The sequence below is a fragment of the Rhinoderma darwinii genome, chromosome 7 (assembly GCF_050947455.1).
Source record: "Rhinoderma darwinii isolate aRhiDar2 chromosome 7, aRhiDar2.hap1, whole genome shotgun sequence".
NCBI lineage: Eukaryota > Metazoa > Chordata > Amphibia > Anura > Rhinodermatidae > Rhinoderma > Rhinoderma darwinii.
In genome coordinates, this window is record NC_134693.1 from 73,650,737 (window position 1) to 73,671,825 (window position 21,089).

Genomic DNA, 21,089 nt, shown 5'->3' on the forward strand with positions numbered 1-21,089 from the left:
TGGCCGGTGCTAAGCTTCAAATGATAGGAGTGACTTCTCCCCATATGATGTATAACAAAAAGACAAGAGCATGGAAGCAGCACTCACGAAAAAAAATGAAGTTTATTCACCCAACAACTGCAACGTTTCACTTCCTCAATGGAAGCATTTTCAAGCTTGAGGAAGTGAAACGTTGCAGTTGTTGGGTGAATAAACGTCACTTTTTTTCGTGAGTGCGGCTTCCATGCTCTTGTCTTTTTGTTATATATATATATATACACAAAACACACTACCGTTCAAAAGTTTGGGGTCACCCAGACAATTGTGTTTTCCATGAAAACAAACTTATATTTGTCAAATGAGTTGCAAAATGACTAGAAAATATAGTCAAGACATTGACAAGGTTAGAAATAATGATTTTTATTTGAAATAATATTTTCTCCTTCAAAGACTTTGCTTTCGTCAAAGAATGCTCCATTTGCAGCAATTACAGCATTGCAGACCTTTGGCATTCTAGCTGTTAATTTGCTGAGGTAAATCGGGAGAAATTTCACCCCGTTCTTCCAGAAGCCCCTCCCACAAGTTGGATTGGCTTGATGGGAAACTTCTTGCGTACCATACGGTCAAGCTGCTCCCACAACAGCTCTATGGGGTTGAGATCTGGTGACTGCGCTGGCCGCCCCATTACAGATAGAATACCAGCTGCCTGCTTCTTCCCTAAATAGTTCTTGCATAATTTGGAGGTGTGCTTTGGGTCATTGTCCTGTTGTAGGATGAAATTGGCTCCAATCAAGCACTGTCCACAGGGTATGGCATGGCGTTGCAAAATGGAGTGATAGCCTTCCTTATTCAAAATCCCTTTTACCTTGTACAAATCTCCCACTTTACCAGCACCAAAGCAACCCCAGACCATCACAGTACCGCCAACATGCTTGACAGATGCCGTTAGGCACTCTTCCAGCATCTTTTCAGTTGTTCTGCGTCTCACAAATGTTCTTCTGTGTGATCCAAACCCCTCAAACTTCGATTCGTCTGTCCATAACACTTTTTTCCAATCTTCCTCTGTCCAATGTCTGTGTGCTTTTGCCCATATTAATCCTTTCCTTTTATTAGCCAGTCTCAGATATGGCTTTTTCTTTGCCACTCTGCCCTGAAGGCCAGCATCCCGGAGTCGCCTCTTCACTGTAGACGTTGACACTGGCGTTTTGCGGGTACTATTTAATGAAGCTGCCAGTTGAGGACCTGTGAGGCGTCTATTTCTCAAACTAGAGACTCTAATGTACTTGTCTTGTTGCTCAGTTGTGCAGCGGGGCCTCCCACTTCTCTTTCTACTCTGGTTAGAGCCTGTGTGTGCTGTCCTCTGAAGGGAGTAGTACACACCGTTGTAGGAAATCTTCAGTTTCTTGGAAATTTCTCGCATGGAATAGCCTTCATTTCTAAGAACAAAAATAGACTGTCGAGTTTCACATGAAAGCTCTCTTTTTCTAGCCATTTTGAGAGTTTAATCGAACCCACAAATGTAATGCTCCAGATTCTCAACTAGCTCAAAGGAAGGTCAGTTTTATAGCCCCTCTAAACAGCAAAACTGTTTACAGCGGTGCTAACATAATTGCACAAGGGTTTTCTAATCATCCATTAGCCTTCTAACAGTTAGCAAATACAATGTACCATTAGAACACTGGAGTGATGGTTGCTGGAAATGGGCCTCTATATACCTATGTGGATATTGCATTAAAAACCAGACGTTTGCAGCTAGAATAGTCATTTAGCACATTAACAATGTATAGAGTGTATTTCTGATTAACTTAAAGAGGCTCTGTCACCAGATTTTGCAACCCCTATCTCCTATTGCAGCAGATCGGCGCTGCAATGTAGATAAGAGTAAAGTTTTTTTTTGTTTTTTTTTAAACGAGCATTTTTGGCCAAGATATGACCATTTTTATATTTATGTAAATGAGGCTTTCTAAAGTACAACTGGGCGTGTATTGTGTGTGTTACATCTGGGCGTGTTTACTTCCTTTACTAGCTGGGCGTTGTTAATAGAAGTATCATCCACTCCTCTTCACAACGCCCAGCTTCTGGCAGTGCAGACACAGCGTGTTCTAGAGAGATCACGCTGTGACGTCACTTCCCCAGGCCCTGCATCGTGTCGGACGAGCGACGACACATCGGCACCAGAGGCTACATTTGATTCTGCAGCAGCATCGGCGTTTGCAGGTAAGTCGATGTAGCTACTTACCTGCAAACGCTGATGCTGCTGCAGAATCAACAGTAGCCTCTGGTGCTGTGTCCTCGCTCGTCCGACACGATGCAGGACCTGGGGCAGGAAGTGACGTCACAGCGTGATCTCTCGAGAACACGCTGTGTCTGCACTGCCAAAAGCTGGGTGTTGTGAAGAGAAGTGGATGATGATTCTATTAACAACGCCCGGCTAGTAAAAGAAGTAAAAACACGCCCAGATGTAACGAACACAATACACGCCCAGTTGTACTTTAGAAAGCCTCATTTACATAAATATAAAAATTTTCATAACTTGGCCAAAAATGCTAGTTTTTTAAAAAAAAACACGTTACTCTTTTCTACATTGCAGCGCCGATCTGCTGCAATAGGAGATAGGGGTTGCAAAATCTGGTGACAGAGACTCTTTAATGTTATCTTCATTGAAAAAAGCTGTGCTTTTCTTGCAAACATAAGGAAATTTCTAAGTGACCCCAAACTTTTGAACGGTAGTGTATATATATATATATATATATATATTTATTTAAAAAAAAAAAAGAAGTTTTGAAATAAAATTGGAACCGTGCTTCCTTTAAAACTATTCTGCGCTGGATCACTGCTTCTTTCGTTTCTTGTTGACCCCACTGTGAGCCGTCACGGGGATCCGAGCGCAGCCTGCACTAAAGATCTGCCAATTGTGAGCTGTAGGATTTCTTCTATGATTTTTTCTGAATTGTAGAAGTGTCTGCACAGAACAGAAGCTTGTTCATTTGGAACACTGAACTTTCACCCCTTAAAAAGAAACTTGTAATATTGATCATGCTGTCATATCCGCAGGCAGAGTGTTATAGTGCAGGAGTAGCTGAACAGATATATAGCTTTGTGTAAAATGATTCAGGATAACCTGCATTGTATTCATTTAAATCTCTGCTCATTGTGGGCTAAAGAATCCAGTGGGCAATCTTAACAATTGATTGACAGCCTTCCGTGTATGTGTGAAGGCATAAATAGCTGCCAATCACAGTAGGACCGCCCATTGGACTCTAAGAGAGCTTAAGTACAACAGAATCAGTCGGCACTGCTGTGACCAGTAGTCCTTCTGGACATTCGGCAGTACACTGCCCATGGAGGAGCAACAGGGGCTGCGGTATAAGTCTATGGATGTGCTGGGTGTCATAGGTGAAACCATATGTAACACAATGCAAGTAGAGAAAAAATGCCGCACTCGAGAGGGCTTGAGAAAGCGTTGTACGCAAAACGGGTGTTACCTGAAACTGCCCCCCCACACACCTTTTTTACAAGTATTAAATAATTTTCTATGTCAGCCCGGATGAGTGCGGATTTTTTCTCTCTACTTGCATTGTGGACTCTTAAATGTGTTTTCCCATCAGAGACATTTAGGACATATCCACAGGATATGTCATAGATGTCAGATAAGTGCAGGTCTCACCTCTGGCACCCGCATCTATCTCTAGAACGGGGCCCCCTAAACCCGTTCTGCCGCTCTTTTGTGGCTGAAGCGTGTGATTCTCAACCATGAAATACGGAATGTCACTGAGCTACGCTGTTTTTCTGTAAATCCCATAGGACTGAATGGTAGTTACGAAAACAGTGTAGCTCACATGCTAAGCTGCATCCGTAACGGCCATTCACTACTATGGGACGCACGGAAACCTAATTCGTGGTTGGGAATCACACGCTTCAGCCACAACACAGAGCGACATAACGGGATTTAGGGGGGCCTGTTCTGGAGATAGGTGCGTGTTCCGCATCTTACATCTATGACATATCCTATGGATATGTCAAATGTCTCGGATGGGAAAACCCCTTTAAGTCCAGAGTTAGCAGACCTTTAAAATCGTACCTAACTTTTCAGAATAAGCGGTCATATGTGTATACAGGAGGAATAACACTTTTTGGCCATTATATGACTTGTATTCTGCATTTTTTTTTTTTAGCAGTTTTCCCCTCTGCAGGCTCTCCTAATTCACAGAGGTCTCTGAACTAATGGACAGAGCCGAATTGCTATTATGTCTTCTATACATTGCACACAGAGGAGCAGAACTCTGCTATCCTATCACATATAAAGAAGCTGCCGCAGTATGGAAAAGTTATATAGCAGTATTGGGCAGTGTAGCGGAGAATCCATCCAGCACCGAGGTGAGATATAAACTTACCAGGAAGCTGCAGCACGTCTGTCAATGTCTTCCTCAATCTGATTCTGCCTCTATAGACTTATAAAGAATGCAGGGGTGTTTGTCTCTCCCTGCACTCCCTCCCCTCTCCAGACTTGTATAGGCAGACTAAAGAAACAGGCCCCCTTCTGCAGTCAGTCAATTCTGCTCTGTAACTAGGGACGGATTTTTCTCAACCACAAGGGATGTGCAGCAGATTATAGTGGCAATAACTTAAAATTTTGTTTTAATCCATTCAAATCATTTTAAACAGTAAGTATATTAGAAAGTTGATCTATATCGGGTATATTATTAGATAAGCAGAAGTTGTTTGAAAAGTTACGGTCCATTTCGATTAAAAAAAAAATAGGCTATTTTTAATTTTTTCTCACACAACTATATATCAATCTGCTCAGTGCCTCCTGCTCGGATACGTTGATCACAGATCAGACTTGATGGGACAGGTCCACTTTGGGGACGCAGCCCGATTTGGACTTGAGGACGCAGCCTCATTTTTAAAATTGGACATGTGTCAGTTTATGTAGTAACTTGAGAATGAAGTAATTGATATTGGGTTTTTTTAAGACACATTGTACTTTTAGTCAGAAATTATGGTCAATATATTTACTCTTAAAAAAAACAACGAAATTAAACAGAAAATTAAAAAATGTTTGCAGTCCTAAGTTTTAAATCCTTTGCTTCTAAAATGGATACAACACAATTTTTTCCCCATAAATATTACATGTCGTCTTTATGAAGCAAACATTTTTTTAAACTATATTTTAAGGACGTTATAAGGCTTATAAATGTAAAAATTAGTTTTTAGCATTTTCCCAAAAAAAAAAAACTTGAAAGACCCATATTTTTTTTAGGCACCACTTCAGTTTAAGTGGCTTTGAGGGGCTTATACACTAGAAACCCCATAAATCACCACATTTGAAAAACTGCACCCCTTCACTTATTTGAAAACCGAATATAGGAGGTGTGTTAACCATTTAGGTGCTTTACAGGAATTAATGCAAAGTGGAGGTAAAATTTACCAATTTAATTTGTTTTTGCGAATATTCAATTTCAGTAACACAGCAGGTGTTAACATAGAAATACAATTTAAAGAGGCTCTGTCACCACATTATAAGTGTCCTATATTGTACATGATGTGATCGGCGCTGTAATGTAGATTACAGCAGTGTTTTTTATTTAGAAAAACGATCAATTTTGACAACTGGTCGTGTTTTACTATATGACCAAGTGGGCGTTGTGGAGAGAAGTGTATGACGCTGACCAATCAGCGTCATACACTTCTCCCCATTCATTTATACTGCAGATAGCGATATAGCTATATCGCTATCTGCAGCGAGACAGACACACACACACACACAGATTACTGCAGTGTCCGGATAATGAATATACATTACCTCCGGCCAGGACGTCATGTGTATTCAGACTCCTTACCACTTCTGTAGCGTCTCTGTGATTTACAGCACGGCGAGATCTCGCTGTGAATGACAGTTTACTGCGTAATCTCACGAGACTACGCCTGCTGTGTTGTAAATCACAGTGACGCTACAGAAGTGGTCAGGAGAATGAATACACATGACGTCCTGGCTGGAGATAATGTATATTCATTGTCATGACACATGAGTAGCGTTATAGTGTGTTTATGTGACTGCAAATAGCGATATAGCTATATCGCTATCTGCAGTGTAAATGAATGGAGGGGAGTGTATGACGCTGATTAGTCAACGTCATACACTCCTATACAACGCCCACTTGGTCAAAAAGTAAAACACGCCCAGTTGTCCATTGAGAAACTCATTAGCATAAAGTTAATATAGGTCATAACTCCGTCAAAAATGATCGTTTTTCTAAATAAAAAAACACTGCTGTAATCTACATTACAGCGCCGATCACATTATGTACAAGATAGGCCACTTATAATGTGGTGACAGAGCCTCTTTTTGAGCCACTCCTTTGTTGCCTTGGCTGTATGTTTCGAGTCATTGTCGTGCTGGAAGACCCAGCCACGAACCATTTTTAATGTAGTGGTGGAGGGAAGGAGGTTGTCACTCAGGATTTGACAGTACATGGCTCCATCCATTCTCCCATTGATGCGGTGAAGTAGTCCTGTGCCCTTAGCAGAGAAACACGCCCAAAACATAATGTTTCCACCTCCATGCTTGACAGTGGGGACGGTGTTCTTTGGGTCATAGGCAGCATTTCTCTTCCTCCAAACACGGCGAGTTGAGTTAATGCCAAAGAGATTTTAGAGATTTGAGTCTCATCTGACCACAGCACCTTCTCCCAATCACTCTCAGAATCATCCAGATGTTCATTTGCAAACTTCAGACGGGCCTGTACATGTGCCTTCTTGAGCAGGGGGACCTTGCAGGCACTGCAGGATTTTAATCCATTACGGTGTAATGTGTTACCAATGGTTTTCTTGGTGACTGTGGTCCCAGCTGCCTTGAGATCATTAACAAGTTCCCCCTGTGTAGTTTTCGGCTGAGCTCTCACCTTCCTCAGGATCAAGGATACCCCACGAGGTGAGATTTTGCATGGAGCCCCAGATCGATGTCGATTGACAGTCATTTTGTATGTCTTCCATTTTCTTACTATTGCACCAACAGTTGTCTCCTTCTCACCCAGCGTCTTACTTATGGTTTTGTAGCCCATTCCAGCCTTGTGCAGGTCTATGATCTTGCCCCTGACATCCTTAGAAAGCTCTTTGGTCTTGCCCATGTTGTAGAGGTTAGAGTCAGACTGATTAATTGAGTCTGTGGACAGTGGTCTTTTATACAGGTGACCATGTAAGACAGCTGTCTTTAATGCAGGCACTAAGTTGATTTGGAGCGTGTAACTGGTCTGGAGGAGGCTGAACTCTTAATGGTTGGTAGGGGATCAAATACTTATTTCTCTGTGCACAATGCAAATAAATATATATAATTTTGACTATGATCTTCTGTTTTTTTTTTTATATAATCTATCTCTCACTGGTAAAATTAACCTAGCCTAAAAATTCTAGACTGTTCATGTCTTTGACAGTGGGCAAACTTACAAAATCAGCAAGGGATCAAATACTTATTTCCTTCACTGTATGTGTCGTTTATTTTTTAGACTTTTGCTAAATAAAACGAAGTTTTATGAAACAAAAAACATGGATTTTTTTCTGCGTACCTTAATTATTTTTATTTCACATTCATTTGTTTTGCAGTCGCACTAGGGACATCACTGTGCGATCTTTTGATCGCTTATATAATGCTTTGTATACCAAAGCATTATTGCCTGTCAGTATAAAACTGACAAAATATTAGGGGTGTAAGAATATTTTTGACCCAACTGGTGTTTCAAGTGAATTGGGGCGTAAAAATATTTTTGTTCCCCAATATGACGTCGTTTTAGCTCACATTTTTCATTTACACAAGGGCTATAGGAGAAAAAGCACCCCAACAATAATTAGGCATTTTCTCAGGTGCATGTTAATATTCCATATGTAGTCTTAAATGGTCGTTTGGGCACACCGTACAGCTCAGAAGGGAAGGAACTTTTGGAGAACAGATTTTGCTGGATCCGTTTTCGGGTTCCATGACGCATTTGCAGAGCTCATGAGGTACCAATACAGTGTAAACCCCACTGCAACCCTATTTTGTAAACTATACCCTTAACTCCTTAACGACACAGCTTGTTTTGGCCTTAAAGAGAACCTTTGACCTCCCCATACAAGTGCAGCATGTAATGGGGAGGGCTGCACAAACCCGGGGGCACTTTACATTTTTTTCTACCTCCCTCTGTTATTTAGCTATCGGTGCTGTTATATTTGGCGCCCGATATTTAAAGGTAAGGTGTCACGGAAAATATTTTTTATATATGTTTTTGCTTTAAGTATGTTATTAAAATAAATTTTATTTGTGTTTTTGTGTTTTACTTTTTTATTTCTTCTTTAACTTCTCTATGGGGGCTGCCATTTTTTTTTCATCTCAGTATGTGTCTATTAACGACACATACAGAGATGGAATACGGCACATACATCCCAATAGTGAATGCGAACGAGAGCCGTTCCATTCACCATATAGCGTACGCCGTCCGTGTGGGAACGGCTCCCACACAGTCCAAAAGGAAGGTCTTCGGCCGAGCGACATCCGGCACCATTTTCATGTGGTCCGGAAGCCGCGGCCGGACAGTAAGATTACTATTTCAGGTCGCGGCTTCTGTCCATATGTTCAGAAGCAAGGTCTAGGAGCGGAGGCAGCGGCAGGAAAGTTATGTTTGTGCGTGTTATACTGCGTGATTACACTGTATGTAATCCTCCTACACTGTATGTAATCCTCCTACACTGTGCATTCGCTCAAAAAATGGCAGCACACAGTGTAGGAGGTTTGAATATTCAACCCCCTCCTTTCTCCTGGCACTAGCCAGGATAAAGGAGGGGGCATTGTGTGAGCACACTAGAGCGTGTGTGTCTACACCAAATTTGCAGCATAAAGCAATGAGGTTACTTTACCACATTGCAATGCTGCCGTTTTGGAAATTGCTCCCTCTAGTGACCAGCACATGGAAATGTTATAAATTAGAATCTAATTTATAATATTTCCTGACTTGTGAAAAAATTGAAATTAGAACAATGTGTAATCATTTATTGACTAACAGTAACTAAAAAAAAAAATTATATATTTTTCTACCAACACATTCTCTTTAAATAACCCCATGAATAGTCAACGGGGCGTGTACTGGCAAGGGGCGTATTACTATGGCTGTGACACTGTCCAATCAGATATGGACAGTGTTACAGCAAGAGCGAGGAGAGAGAGTGTGCGGGTGCGCACGCTCACTCTTCAGCTATCAAGATCAGTCTTCTGCCGAACTGGCAAGGAGGCGTGTCACTGCTACGGACAGTGTAAGAGCTCCCCAGTCTTACAAAAAATAAATAAATTAAAAAAAAATATCTAAAACGCCACACTCTTTTTTTTCACCATCTCCCACAAAAAAATGAAATAAAAAGTGATCAAACAGTCGCATGTACCCCAAAATTGTATCATTAAAACTACTGCTTAACCCGCAAAAAATAAGCCCTCATACCACTTAATCGACGGAAAAAGTTATGGCTCTCAGAATTTGGTGACAGAATACATTTTATTTTTTACACTTCGGTTTTTACTTGTAAAAAGTAGTAAAATATAGAAAAAAAACTATTTATATTTGGTATCGCTGTAATCATATTGAGCCACAGAATAAAGTTAACATGTTGGTTTAATTGCACAGTGAATTCCGTAAAAACGAAGCGCAAAAACCAATGGAAGAATTGCAGTTTTCATTTTATAACCCACAAATATTTTTTTTCCCGTTTCCTAGTACATTATATGGCACAATAAAATGGTGGTACGAAAAACTACAACTCGTCCCGCAAAAATCAAGCTCTCATAGGACTATATTGACAGAAAAATAAAAATAAAAGTTATAGCTTTTGGAAGGTAGGGAGGAAAAAACGAAAATGAAAATCTGAAAAATGGTTGCGGCGGGAAGGGGCTAAAAGTCCTTTTATTTTTCTAGGACGTTACAATGCTTAGAACTTTAGCAGCAATTTCTCAAATTTTTAAGAAAATGTCAAAAGGCTATTATTACAGGGGCCAGTTCGGTTGTGAAGTTGCTTTGAGGGCCTTATATATTAGAAAGTCCCCATAAAATCACTCCATTTTAAAAACTAGACCCCCTTAAAGCATTCAAAACAGCATTCAGAAACTTTAACCCTTTAGGCGTTTCACAGGAATTAAAGCAAAATAGAGGGGAAATGCAATTTATTTTTATTGCCAAAATTCATTGGTAATACATTTTTTTCTTTAACAGAAAGTTCTACCAGAGAAATGCAACTCAATTTTAATTGCCCAGTTTCTGCAGTTTTTAGAAATATCCCACATGTGGCCCTAGTGTGCTTATGGACTGAAGCACCGGCCTCAGAAGCAAATGAGCACCTAGAGGATTTTGGGGCTGCCTTTTTTTAGAATGTATTTTAGGCACCATGTCAGGTTTGAAGAGGTCTTGTGGTGCCAAAACAGTGGAAACCCCCCAAAAGGTGACCCACATCTTGGAAACTACACCCCTCAAGGAATTTATCTAGGGGTATAGTTTAGCATTTTGACCCCACAATTTCATTACTAAGCTTATTGCAAATTAGTCTGTAAAAATGAAATTTTCTGAAAAAACGTAGAAAGTTTTAATTTTGACAATGAACAAATGAGAAAAATCACCCCAACATTTGTAAAGCATCTTCTCCCGATTACGGCAGTGCCCCATAAGTGGTAATAAACTGCGGTTTGGACCCACGGCAGGGCTCACAACGGAAGGAGCACCATTTTGACTTTGGAGAGCAGATTTTGCTGGAATAGTTTTCAGTGCCATGTCGTGTTTGCAACGCCCTGGAGGGACCAAAACAGAAGAAACCCTCCAAAAGTGACCCATTTTGGCAACTACACCTCTCAAGGAATATTTCTAGGGGTATAGTTAGCATTTTGACCCCACACTGTTTTTTCAGAATTTATGGGAATTATGCCGTGAAATTGAAAATCAATTTTTTTTCAAATAAAATTTCGTTTTAGCTCAAACTCTGAGCACAGCAATAACCCATATGTGGTAATAAACGGCTGTTTGGACAAACGGCAGGGCTTAGAACGGATGGAGCGCCATTGCTGGAATTGTTTTCGGCGCCATGTCACATTTGGAAAGCCACTGAGGGGCCAAAATAGTGCAAACCCGGCAAAAGTGACCCTATTTGGGAAACTACACCCCTCATGAAATTTATCTAGCGGTATAGTGAGCATTTTGACCCCACTTTTTCTGTTGAATTTGTTGGAATTAGGAAGTGAAAATGAAAATCTACATTCTTTCCACAAAAATGTTGAATTTTCTTTCATTTTCACAAGGGAGAAAGGAGAAAAAGCACCACAACAATTGTAAAGCAATTTTTCCCCGAGTACGGCAATACCTCAGAAGTGGTAATAAACTGCTGTTTGGACACATGGCAGGGCTCAGAAAGGCAGGAGTGCTACTTAGCATGTAGATTTTGGTTGATTGTTTTTTGGGCGCCATGTCGCATTTGCAGAGCCCCTGAGGTGCAAGTAAAGTAGAAGTGACTCGATTTTGGAAACTATGCCCCACAGGGTAATCATCTAGGGGTGTAGTGAGCATTTTGGTCCCACAGGTGTTTCATAGATTGTATTAGAATGAGGCAGTTAAAATGAAAAATTATTTTTTTCCCCAAAAATGTAGTTTTGCACCCAATTTTTTTCCCCACAAGGGGTAATAGGAGAAAAATATATATATATTTTTTCCCAATTTCTTCCGATTACGGCAATAACCCCATTGTGGCCCTAAACTGCTGTTTGGGCACATGGAAGGGCTCAAAATGGAAGGATCGCCATTTGGCTTTTAGAGTGCAGATTATGCTGGACTGGTGTAGAGGCACCATGTCGCATTTGCAGAGCTGCCTTAGGTACCAGAGTAGAGAGTGTAAAACCCTGAGAAATCACCCCATATTGTAAACTACACCCCTCAAGGCATTTATCATTTGCCTGGACATATGACAGTGCTTAGGAGTGAAAGCGCAAATGCGCATGCGAGGTCTATTTTGGTGATTTTCGCGGCACTGGCCAACAATGGCAGGGCTCTGGGATCAAAAAGTAAAACAAACCCCCAAGTAGTGACCCCCATTTTGGAAACTGCAAACCTCAAAGCATTTTTTAAGGGGTGTAGGGAGCATTTTGACCACAGGTATATGCCATTTTAGTGCACAATATGTTGTGCCCAGTACGTGCCACTGAAGACAAATACCTCAAACTGTTAAGCGGTTCTCCCGGGTATGGCGATGCCATATATATGTGGACGTAAACTGCTGTTTGGGCACGCTGCAGGGCTCAGAAGGGAGGGAGCAAGCACCATTTGGGTTTTGGAGCGTAGATTTTGATTAGTGGTAGTTTTGTTTGGGGTTTTCAAGTATTTCAGTTTATGATGTAGGGGCATATGTAAACTGTGCGGGGTAGATCAGGGCATAATAAGAGGGTATAATAATGGGGTAAATACATAGATATGTGACCTTTGTCGCACTGATAAATGGTGCCCAATCTTCCCGCTTTTGGAACACTCTGCACATTTAGCATCGCCATATGTATATAATTTTTTTATGCTTTCCAGCGTCTGCACAATAAAAATCACTTTTGTTTCAAATAATTTATTTTTTGTGTCCCCATATTCTGAGAGCCATAACTTTATTTTTACGTCAAAAAAGCTGTGGGAGGGCTTGTTTTTTGGAGGCTGTAGTTTTTAATGGTAGAATTTTGGGGTAAATGCAACTTTTAGATAAATTTTTTTTAAATTCTGTTTTGGGAGGGGAGGAGACAAAAACACCAATTCTGACACTTTAAAAACATTCACCATGCGGTATAAACGACTTGTTCACTTTATTCTGCGTAACTATAGGATTATTGTGAAAAGAAAACAAAAAAAAATAACAAAATTCGGTATATTTTACAACTTTTACACAATAAATACTTTTTAAAAAAAAATCATGTTTTGGTGTTGCTATTCTGAAAGCCATAACCTTTTATTTTTCTGTCAACAAAGCTGTTAGGACTATTTTTTGCGGGAAAAACGTTTTTTTTTTTTTGCCACTTTGGGGCACGTGACACTAATCACTTTCTATTCCATTTTTTTTTTTTTGGCCAGGTTAGCAATAATGTGTAATTCTGCCATGGTTTTATTTTTTTACGCCGCTTAACAAGCGTGATAAATGTGCCATTTTTATATAGTTCAGGTTGTAACAAATGTGGCAATATCAATTGTCGTCCCCCATCAACCCCTTAGTGACCAGCCTATTTTAGGCCATAATGACCAAGCTATTTTTTTTCGTTTTTCTATAGTCGCATTCAAAGAGCTATAACTTTTATTTTTCCGTCGACATAGCTGTATGAGGCTTTTTGCGGGATTAGTTATAGTTTATAATGGCACCATGTTGGGGTACATATTTGATTAACTTGTTTTTTGAGGGGTGGGGGGGGGGGAAGAGAATAGAAAAAACCCTGAAATTCCACCATTGTTCCATGCGTTTTAAATTGACGTTGTTCACTGTGCGGCGTAAATAACACGCTACCTTTATTCTATGGGTCGGTACGATTGCGAAAATACCACATATGTGGAGGTTTTTATTATGTTTTACGACTTTTGCACAATAAAAACACTTTTGAATGAAAATTATTTGTTTTTGCATCGTTGCTTTCCAAGAGCCGTCATTTTTTTATTTTTCTGTCAATGTAGTTATGTTTTGGACTTGTTTTTTGCGGGACGAGACGTAGTTTTGATTGCTGCTGTTTTGGGGTACATGGGACCTATTGATTAACTTTTATTACTATTTTGGGGGGGCAATGGAAAAAAAATAGCAATGTCGTTTTTTGTGGTGTTCACCTTGCGGTTTAAATTACATTAACTTTGAGTCAATACCATATATGTGTACATTTATTTTTTCACTTTTACTAAATAAAACCCCCTTTTCTGGGGATTTTTTTTTTATTTTTATTAATCATTTTTATTTCACATTACATACTTATTTTTTAGTCCCACTAGGGGACTTTACCATGTGATCTGTAGATCGCTGCTATAATGCTTTGCTATACTTATAGGCATATGCCCAGGGCAGACCTGGGGCTTTTATTAGGCCCCCGGCTGACATGACACCCCATCGGAGACCAGCGATTGCATTTGCGGGCCGCCGATTGGTGACAGTGGGAGCTCCCTCCCTCTGTAAAGTTAAATGGCCGCGATCTAAGTAAACGGGACACCCGTGCAGGGCTTAGACTGGGCTGCCGTGAAAAGGCGGCGGCCTAGCCTAAGGCCCCTTAGTGACCGCCGTGAAAAGGCATATTAGTGGTCACTAAGGGGTTAATGAAGGGACATTAAAAAAAAAATATATATATATATATATATATATATATATATATATATATCATTTATAAAAATATCCCCCAATGAACTGGACGAGAAAACGATTTTACAGTGAGTACTCAAAAAAAAATAACAAATTTTATGAGTAGAGTACTCACCGTAAAATAGTGTTCTCATCTAGTTCATTGGGGGACAGAACATGCGTATATGCTGTTGCCACTAGGAAACTTGATACTAAGAAATAAAAAAGTGGCCCATTCCTACATGATATCCCCTGTCACAGACACAGAGCTATTCAGTCTGTCCGCAAGCAGGAGAAGAAGCAAATACAAGGTAAGAAAAAAGGTATGTCAAACAAACAGAGGACAATCCCTCAAAATGACAACCAAGCACAAAGAAAACCTCAACACATAATTGGTGGGAGCGGTATACCCCAAGAACTGAATGAGAAAAGGATTTTACAGTGAGTACTCAAAAAATCCTATTTCCTCATTCATTACATTGGGGGACACAGACCATAGGACGTCCTAGAGAAGTCCTCATGTTCACCTATATCACAGACCCAGGGAAGCATCTGCAGATGCAAGGGCATGCACTTGATAGAACTTGACAAAAAGTGTGCAAAGAAGACCATGTCGCCGCCTTGCACAGCTGAGGAGTAGAGGCCTGATGATGCACAGCGCAGGAAGCTTTAACCGCTCTGGTAAAGTGGGCCATGCCCCAAAAAGGTGGGTGGACCACATGGCTCCAACAGCTGATAAGGCTTGCGAATAGTCAATCAAATCCTGCGAGCAGGAGCGGTCTTATGGGACGCCAAACTCTTCCTGAGACCCTCCGGTAGGATGGAGAGGGAATCCAACCTCCGCAAGGAAGCAGTGACCGAATAAGTCTACAAGTTGCGGACGACATCCAGGTTGTGGAGGAACTGCTCCCTCAGATGACAGATGGATAAAAAGGATGGCAAAACAATGTCCTCATTCATGTGAAAAGACGAAAAAAACTTTAGGAGGGAAAGCAGGCATCATGCGGAGCACTGCCTTGTCCTGAGAGTAAAAAAATGGAGAACGGAAATAGAGAGCCGCCAATTCTGGAGACCCTCCGGATGCAGGTCGCCACTACCAGAAAAAACACTTTCCAGGACAGGAGACATAGGGAGATGTCTCGCAAGGGTTTAGAGTGCACTACCTAAGAACTCCAAAACCAAATTGAGATCCCAAGAAGGAATTGAGGGGCCTTAGGGGAAAACGTATGAGCCACCCACTGCAGAAAAAAAAAAAAAGTTTTGACGTCAGCCTTAAGACGCCAATGGGCGACTGAATAAGAACACCTACCCCTTCAGGAACCAGAGAAAAGCTCAAGGGAGGAGTTTGCGATCTTCACACCATCGAAGGAAGGCCTTTCAGGTACGATTGTAAATGCGGGCTGAAGGCGGCTTCCTAGTCTTGAGATGGACACTCTCCGAGAGACCACGAGCCCTCAGAATAAACGTAGCGACCTTAAAAATCCTGGTGGAAGAGACGTCTCAGAGAGAAGGTGAGGCAAGGGCAACAGGACATCGGCCAGCAGGAACACGCGGTCCATGTACCACCAATAGCGTGGCCAATCTGGAACGATCGGTATGGCTGGAATCCCCTTGACCATGGGCCGGAGGAGGAAAAAGACCTACAGGAGACTGAAGTTGGACCACGGCAACACGAGAGCATCCACGGCCCAGGCCTCCAGATCTCAGGCGATGAATCAGGGAACAGGACTATTAAATCTGGAAGCCATCAGGTCCATCTCTGGATGGCCCTACCGGAGACATATTTGGTTGAAGACCTCCTGGTGAAGAAACCACTCCCCGGGAGCCACCTTTTTTGCAACTGAGGAAATAGACGGCCCAGTTGTTGAACCTCACATCCAGGGAGTCCAGAGAGCGCTTTCACAAGGAGAAAATGCCCGCTATAGAGGATTTGTGTGGAACTGCCTAAACGGAATAATCTCAATTGAGGCCGCTAGGTTCCTGAAAACCCTCAAGCAGAGGCAGAGTGAAGTCGGAGTGGATGTTTGCAATGAATGAATCCCGTTCTGAAGGATCAATAGTCGCTCTGGGGGAAGGAAACCACTCGCAGACAGAGTATCGAAGGCAATGCCCAGGAACACAATCTTCTGGGATGGAGACAGACAAGATTTGAAGCGGTTGATAATCCAACCAAACCAACTCCGGGTGTCTAGTAGTGCAGTCTTGTCGCCCTCCCTGGAAGAGGACTATCAAAATGTCGTCCGGGTACGGGGTGACCAACAACCCCCTGGTCCGAAGGTGCACTATCAAGACTGAGAAAACCTTCCTAAAGACTCTCGGAGCCGTGGCCAGACTGAACCACAAATTGGTAATGATGGGACAGCACTGCAAAGCGCAGGTAGTGCTGGTGAGTCTGGCAAATAGGAACGTGCAGATACGCATCCTTAATGTCCACTGAGGAAAGAAACTCCCCCTGTTCCATGGATACTATGACAGACCGGAGGTATTCCATCCGAAAAGAACAGCCCCGACACGAGCGTTAAGACGCTTGAGATCCAAAATGGGCCCAACCGAACCATCCTTTTTCGGTACGACAAAAAAGGTTGGTGTAGAGCCCCAAAACATTTGGGTCGGGGGTACAGAAATTATGACCCCTTAAAGAGGCTCTGTCACCAGATTTTGCAACCCATATCTGCTATTGCAGCATTTAGGCGCTGCAATGTAGATTACAGTAACGTTTTTATTTTAAAAAAACGAGCATTTTTGGCCAAGTTATGACCATTTTTGTTTTTATGCAAATGAGGCTTGCAAAAGTACAACTGGGCGTGTTGAAAAGTAAAAGTACAACTGGGCGTGTATTATGTGCGTACATCGGGGCGTTTTTACTACTTTTACTAGCTGGGTGTTCTGATGAGAAGTATCATCCACTTCTCTTCAGAACGCCCAGCTTCTGGCAGTGCAGACACAGCCGTGTTCTCGAGAGATCACGCTGTGACGTCACTTCCCCAGGTCCTGCATCGTGTCAGACGAGCGAGGACACATCGGCACCAGAGGCTACAGTTGATTCTGCAGCAGCATCGGCGTTTGCAGGTAAGTCGATGTAGCTACTTACCTGCAAATGCTGATGCTGCTGCAGAATCAACTGTAGCCTCTGGTGCCGACACGATGCAGGACCTGTGAGTGAAGTCACAGATCTGCACTGCCAGAAGCTGGGCGTTCTGAAGAGAAGTGGATGATCCTTCTCATCAGAACGCCCAGCTAGTAAAAGTAGTAAAAACGCCCCGACGTACGCACATAATACACGCCCAGTTGTACTTTTACTTTTCAACACGCCCAGTTGTACTTTTGCAAGCCTCATTTGCATAAATACAAAAATGGCCATATCTTGGCCAAAAATGCTTGTTTTTTTTAAATAAAAACGTTACTGTAATCTACATTGCAGCGCCGATCTGCTGCAATAGCAGATAGGGGTTGCAAAATCTGGTGACAGAGCCTCTTTAAAGAGGCTCTGTAACAAGTATATTAATTCCCTATCTCCTAACTAATCTAAGGCGCTCTGACGCTGATAACTAGTGTGATTTGTTTTGAAAAACACATCTATCTAATGAGACCGTGTGCCCGCCAAGGAGGGGACAACAGGGAGACTGTCAAACTTGTGTGCAAGTTTTCTTGCGGAGAATGGAAAAAATACAAAATAAAACATTTGGTAGAGACTCTGCTGCACTGTTACACTTTGTGTCTCCCTTATGTCCTCATAGATTGTAAGCTCTTGCGAGCAGTGTCCTCACTCAGATTTGAATTGTAAATTAACTTTGTCACTATGTAATGTCTGATATTGTTTGTTTCATGTTCCCTCTAAATTGTAAAGTGCTGCGTAATATGTTGGCGCTATATAAAGATTATTATTAGATTGAATAGCTCAATGTCTGTGGGCAGGGTATATCCTGTAGGAGGGCCCACTTTATTTTTTAGTGTCAAACTTCCTAGTGGCAACAGCATATACCCACGGTCTGTGTCCCCTAATGAAATGAACAAAATTTGTTTTACTACTTCAAACTTTAATTTAGTTTTCTAAAACATTGTTGGTTTTTTTAGTCCCACTTTAGTCACATTTGGCCTAATTTTCTAAACACTGGTAAAATACATTAGACTACTTATGTATTGCAAGGTATTAGAACTGTGAGATTTCCACGGACAAGCAGTCTATTAAGCCCTGCCAAGACCTAGTTAGATTCTGCACATGGCAGACCAGGTGGCCATTTTTAGGCCTCTGGTTGCCATATCAGCCCATCAGCACCACACTATCACTTGTGGAGGGCCAATGGGGTACGGAGGGAGCCCCTTTTCCTGTCAACAACTTCGATGCCGTGGTGACTATTAACCACGGCATCTAATACGCTAAATGGCTGGGACCGGCGTTTGCTATTGGAGGAGCCCAGCTATATATTACAGCTGGCTCCTGCTGTTGATAATGCGGGCTCAAGACCTGAGCTCGCGACACACCCACGTGCCGCAACTGTACGGCAATTCGCAGGAACCGCTTACCACTACGGATGTAGCTGTGCATTCTGGGACGGAGGGGTTTGACATTATAAATCACAATTCTGAATGATTTTGCCTCTGAATAAATAGTGTCAACGATAGAAGTTACTGCTAAACACAAGTTTATTTGATGCATGCGATTCTCACCTCTGTTGGAGTCGGCTGTACTGAAGAACTAGCCTCCTTTGTGACAAGTGTCCGTGACACATTGGTTAAAGTCTTCGTGCGTAGTAAAGGTGCTGAAGAGGCAGAATGTGTAGAAACGGGAGCTGTGTATGTATCATTCTGCACCACTTTAGTGAGAGGTAACGTTTGCGCAAGTGAGAATGAGTTTCCGGACAATCCAGGCTACAAAATAAGTAAAATCAAACAGATTAAAAAAAAAAAAATAGAAAATAATATTTTTACACTGGAATGCTAAAATTATTTGCATCTCCAGACTACAAATTACTATTTTCTTTAGCCATATGTATACTGTTGGTGGAGAGTCTGGAACAAATAGCACAAGCACGCTGCCATATTCCAGATTCTAAGTAGGGCACCCACATAAAACTAAGGGCCCATGCTTCTGCATGCCTAAGATTTTCCAAAGAGGTTTTTACGGAGGTGAAGTTTTTTTTTTTTATAGATTTCGTCACATTAGGGAGGTTAGAGAATATGGTACTGTACAGAGGTATAAGGGGAAACTTAGTGCTGGAAAAGTAAAGCTCGCTTTCAAAACCAAACGTGTAAAAAAAATCTCTAACACAGCTGAAGGTCCCATGCACATGGCAGAACCATACGCAAACTGTTTAGCGGGACATTGAGCCCCTGTACTATGCTCTGCTGGGTGCTGTATGTTGGAAAACTTTTCCACTAGAAGCAATATTTTAAGGGGAGAACAGCGCCATAATACAGTATGTGGTGGGGCATACTACAATTATTCTTTTGTTCTGTTAGATTTGTAAGGATTATGACAAAAAAAAACCTCAGTATGTCTTCATATGAAATCTGAGGACTAGAGAATAAGAGTAAAGCCCTATGCCCCTCTATGGGTGATGTGATACAGCTGTGTGCATTGGGTCTTAAGAAATAAAAAAGTTTGACAGTAATCTAGAAATTGCTTTAAGTGAAACCTCCTACTAAATAATTATATTCCAGCTTTTGGTTGGTCCAATGGAGCTCTAAATCTTCCCAAAACTGTACTTACCTGAATGCGGATATTTCATAAACTGACTCCTAGGTCACAGCTGAAGCCTGTGTGGACCATGGCAACAGAGTATCAATTACATGAAACTCCTGGTAGGCAGAAAGAAAATACTACACCTGCAGTGGTTGGCAGTTGTAGTATATCCTATGCTGCCTACCAGGTGGCTCATGCAAGTGCTACTCTATTGCCATGGTCAGCGCAGGCCTCAGCCACAACCTAGTAGAGGTCATCAGGAGACCTCTGGCAGGACGGCATTGGGGTATAGCTGTAGTTTGCAAAAGCATTTGATACTGTACCACACAAGAGCCTTGTACTGGGGCTACAGAGGTAGTAGATTAAAAACCATTAGTAGGAAACTTAAAACTCAGCTTGATTGAAAAATATTCCAAAAAGACCTATATAAGTTACCAGCATTGGAACAACAAGGCAGTTGAATTTTTATGTTAATAAATGTAAAGTAATGCTCCTAGGCAGAAGTAATAGTATTAATGCATTTACATTAGATGCAATAAAACTGTAGATAACAGCACAAGAGAAGGACCTGGGTATAAGATAAGCAGCACTACTAAATGTCAAGCAGCAGCTGCAAAAGCAAATAAGATTTTAGGGGGTAAAAAAAATTAAGGCCCGCAATTACCGATTTTTACGGTTGTGTGCATTAGGCCTTAGAGGTGATTTTATTAACATGTATAAGTATGTGTGGTCTATAAAAATAAATAAAAAAAATAAGACAATTCGTTCTTTCCAAGAGCTTTACAAGGGATCAGGGGACATTCATTGCGTGTGGAAGAAAGGTGTTTTAGACCTCTATAAAGAAAAGTATTCTTTACAGCTAAAGTAGTCAAACTTTGAAATGCCCTTCCTGAAGAGGTAGTGATGGCAGACAATTTGTCAACATTTAAAAAAGGGCTAGATGCTTATTTAAAGGGGTTTTCCCATCTTAGACATTTATGGCATATCCACAGGACCAGCACCGTTCTTTAGAACGGGGACCCCTATACCCCGTTCTACCTTGCTCGGCTTCCGCTGCTTCCCGGGCACTTCCTGATTAGGTGGTCGGAATTTG

General features: G+C 41.6%; 1 protein-coding gene across 1 annotated transcript in view; it reads right to left on the reverse strand.

The window, feature by feature from the left end:
* The window catches only part of POLDIP3 (DNA polymerase delta interacting protein 3), a 78,724-nt gene that overhangs the window by 32,745 nt on the left and 24,890 nt on the right, over nt 1-21,089 (reverse strand). The window contains exon 5 of the mRNA XM_075833546.1: nt 18,982-19,182. Within this exon, the coding sequence (XP_075689661.1) occupies nt 18,982-19,182 (201 nt within the window). The remainder of the gene's footprint in view (nt 1-18,981; nt 19,183-21,089) is intronic.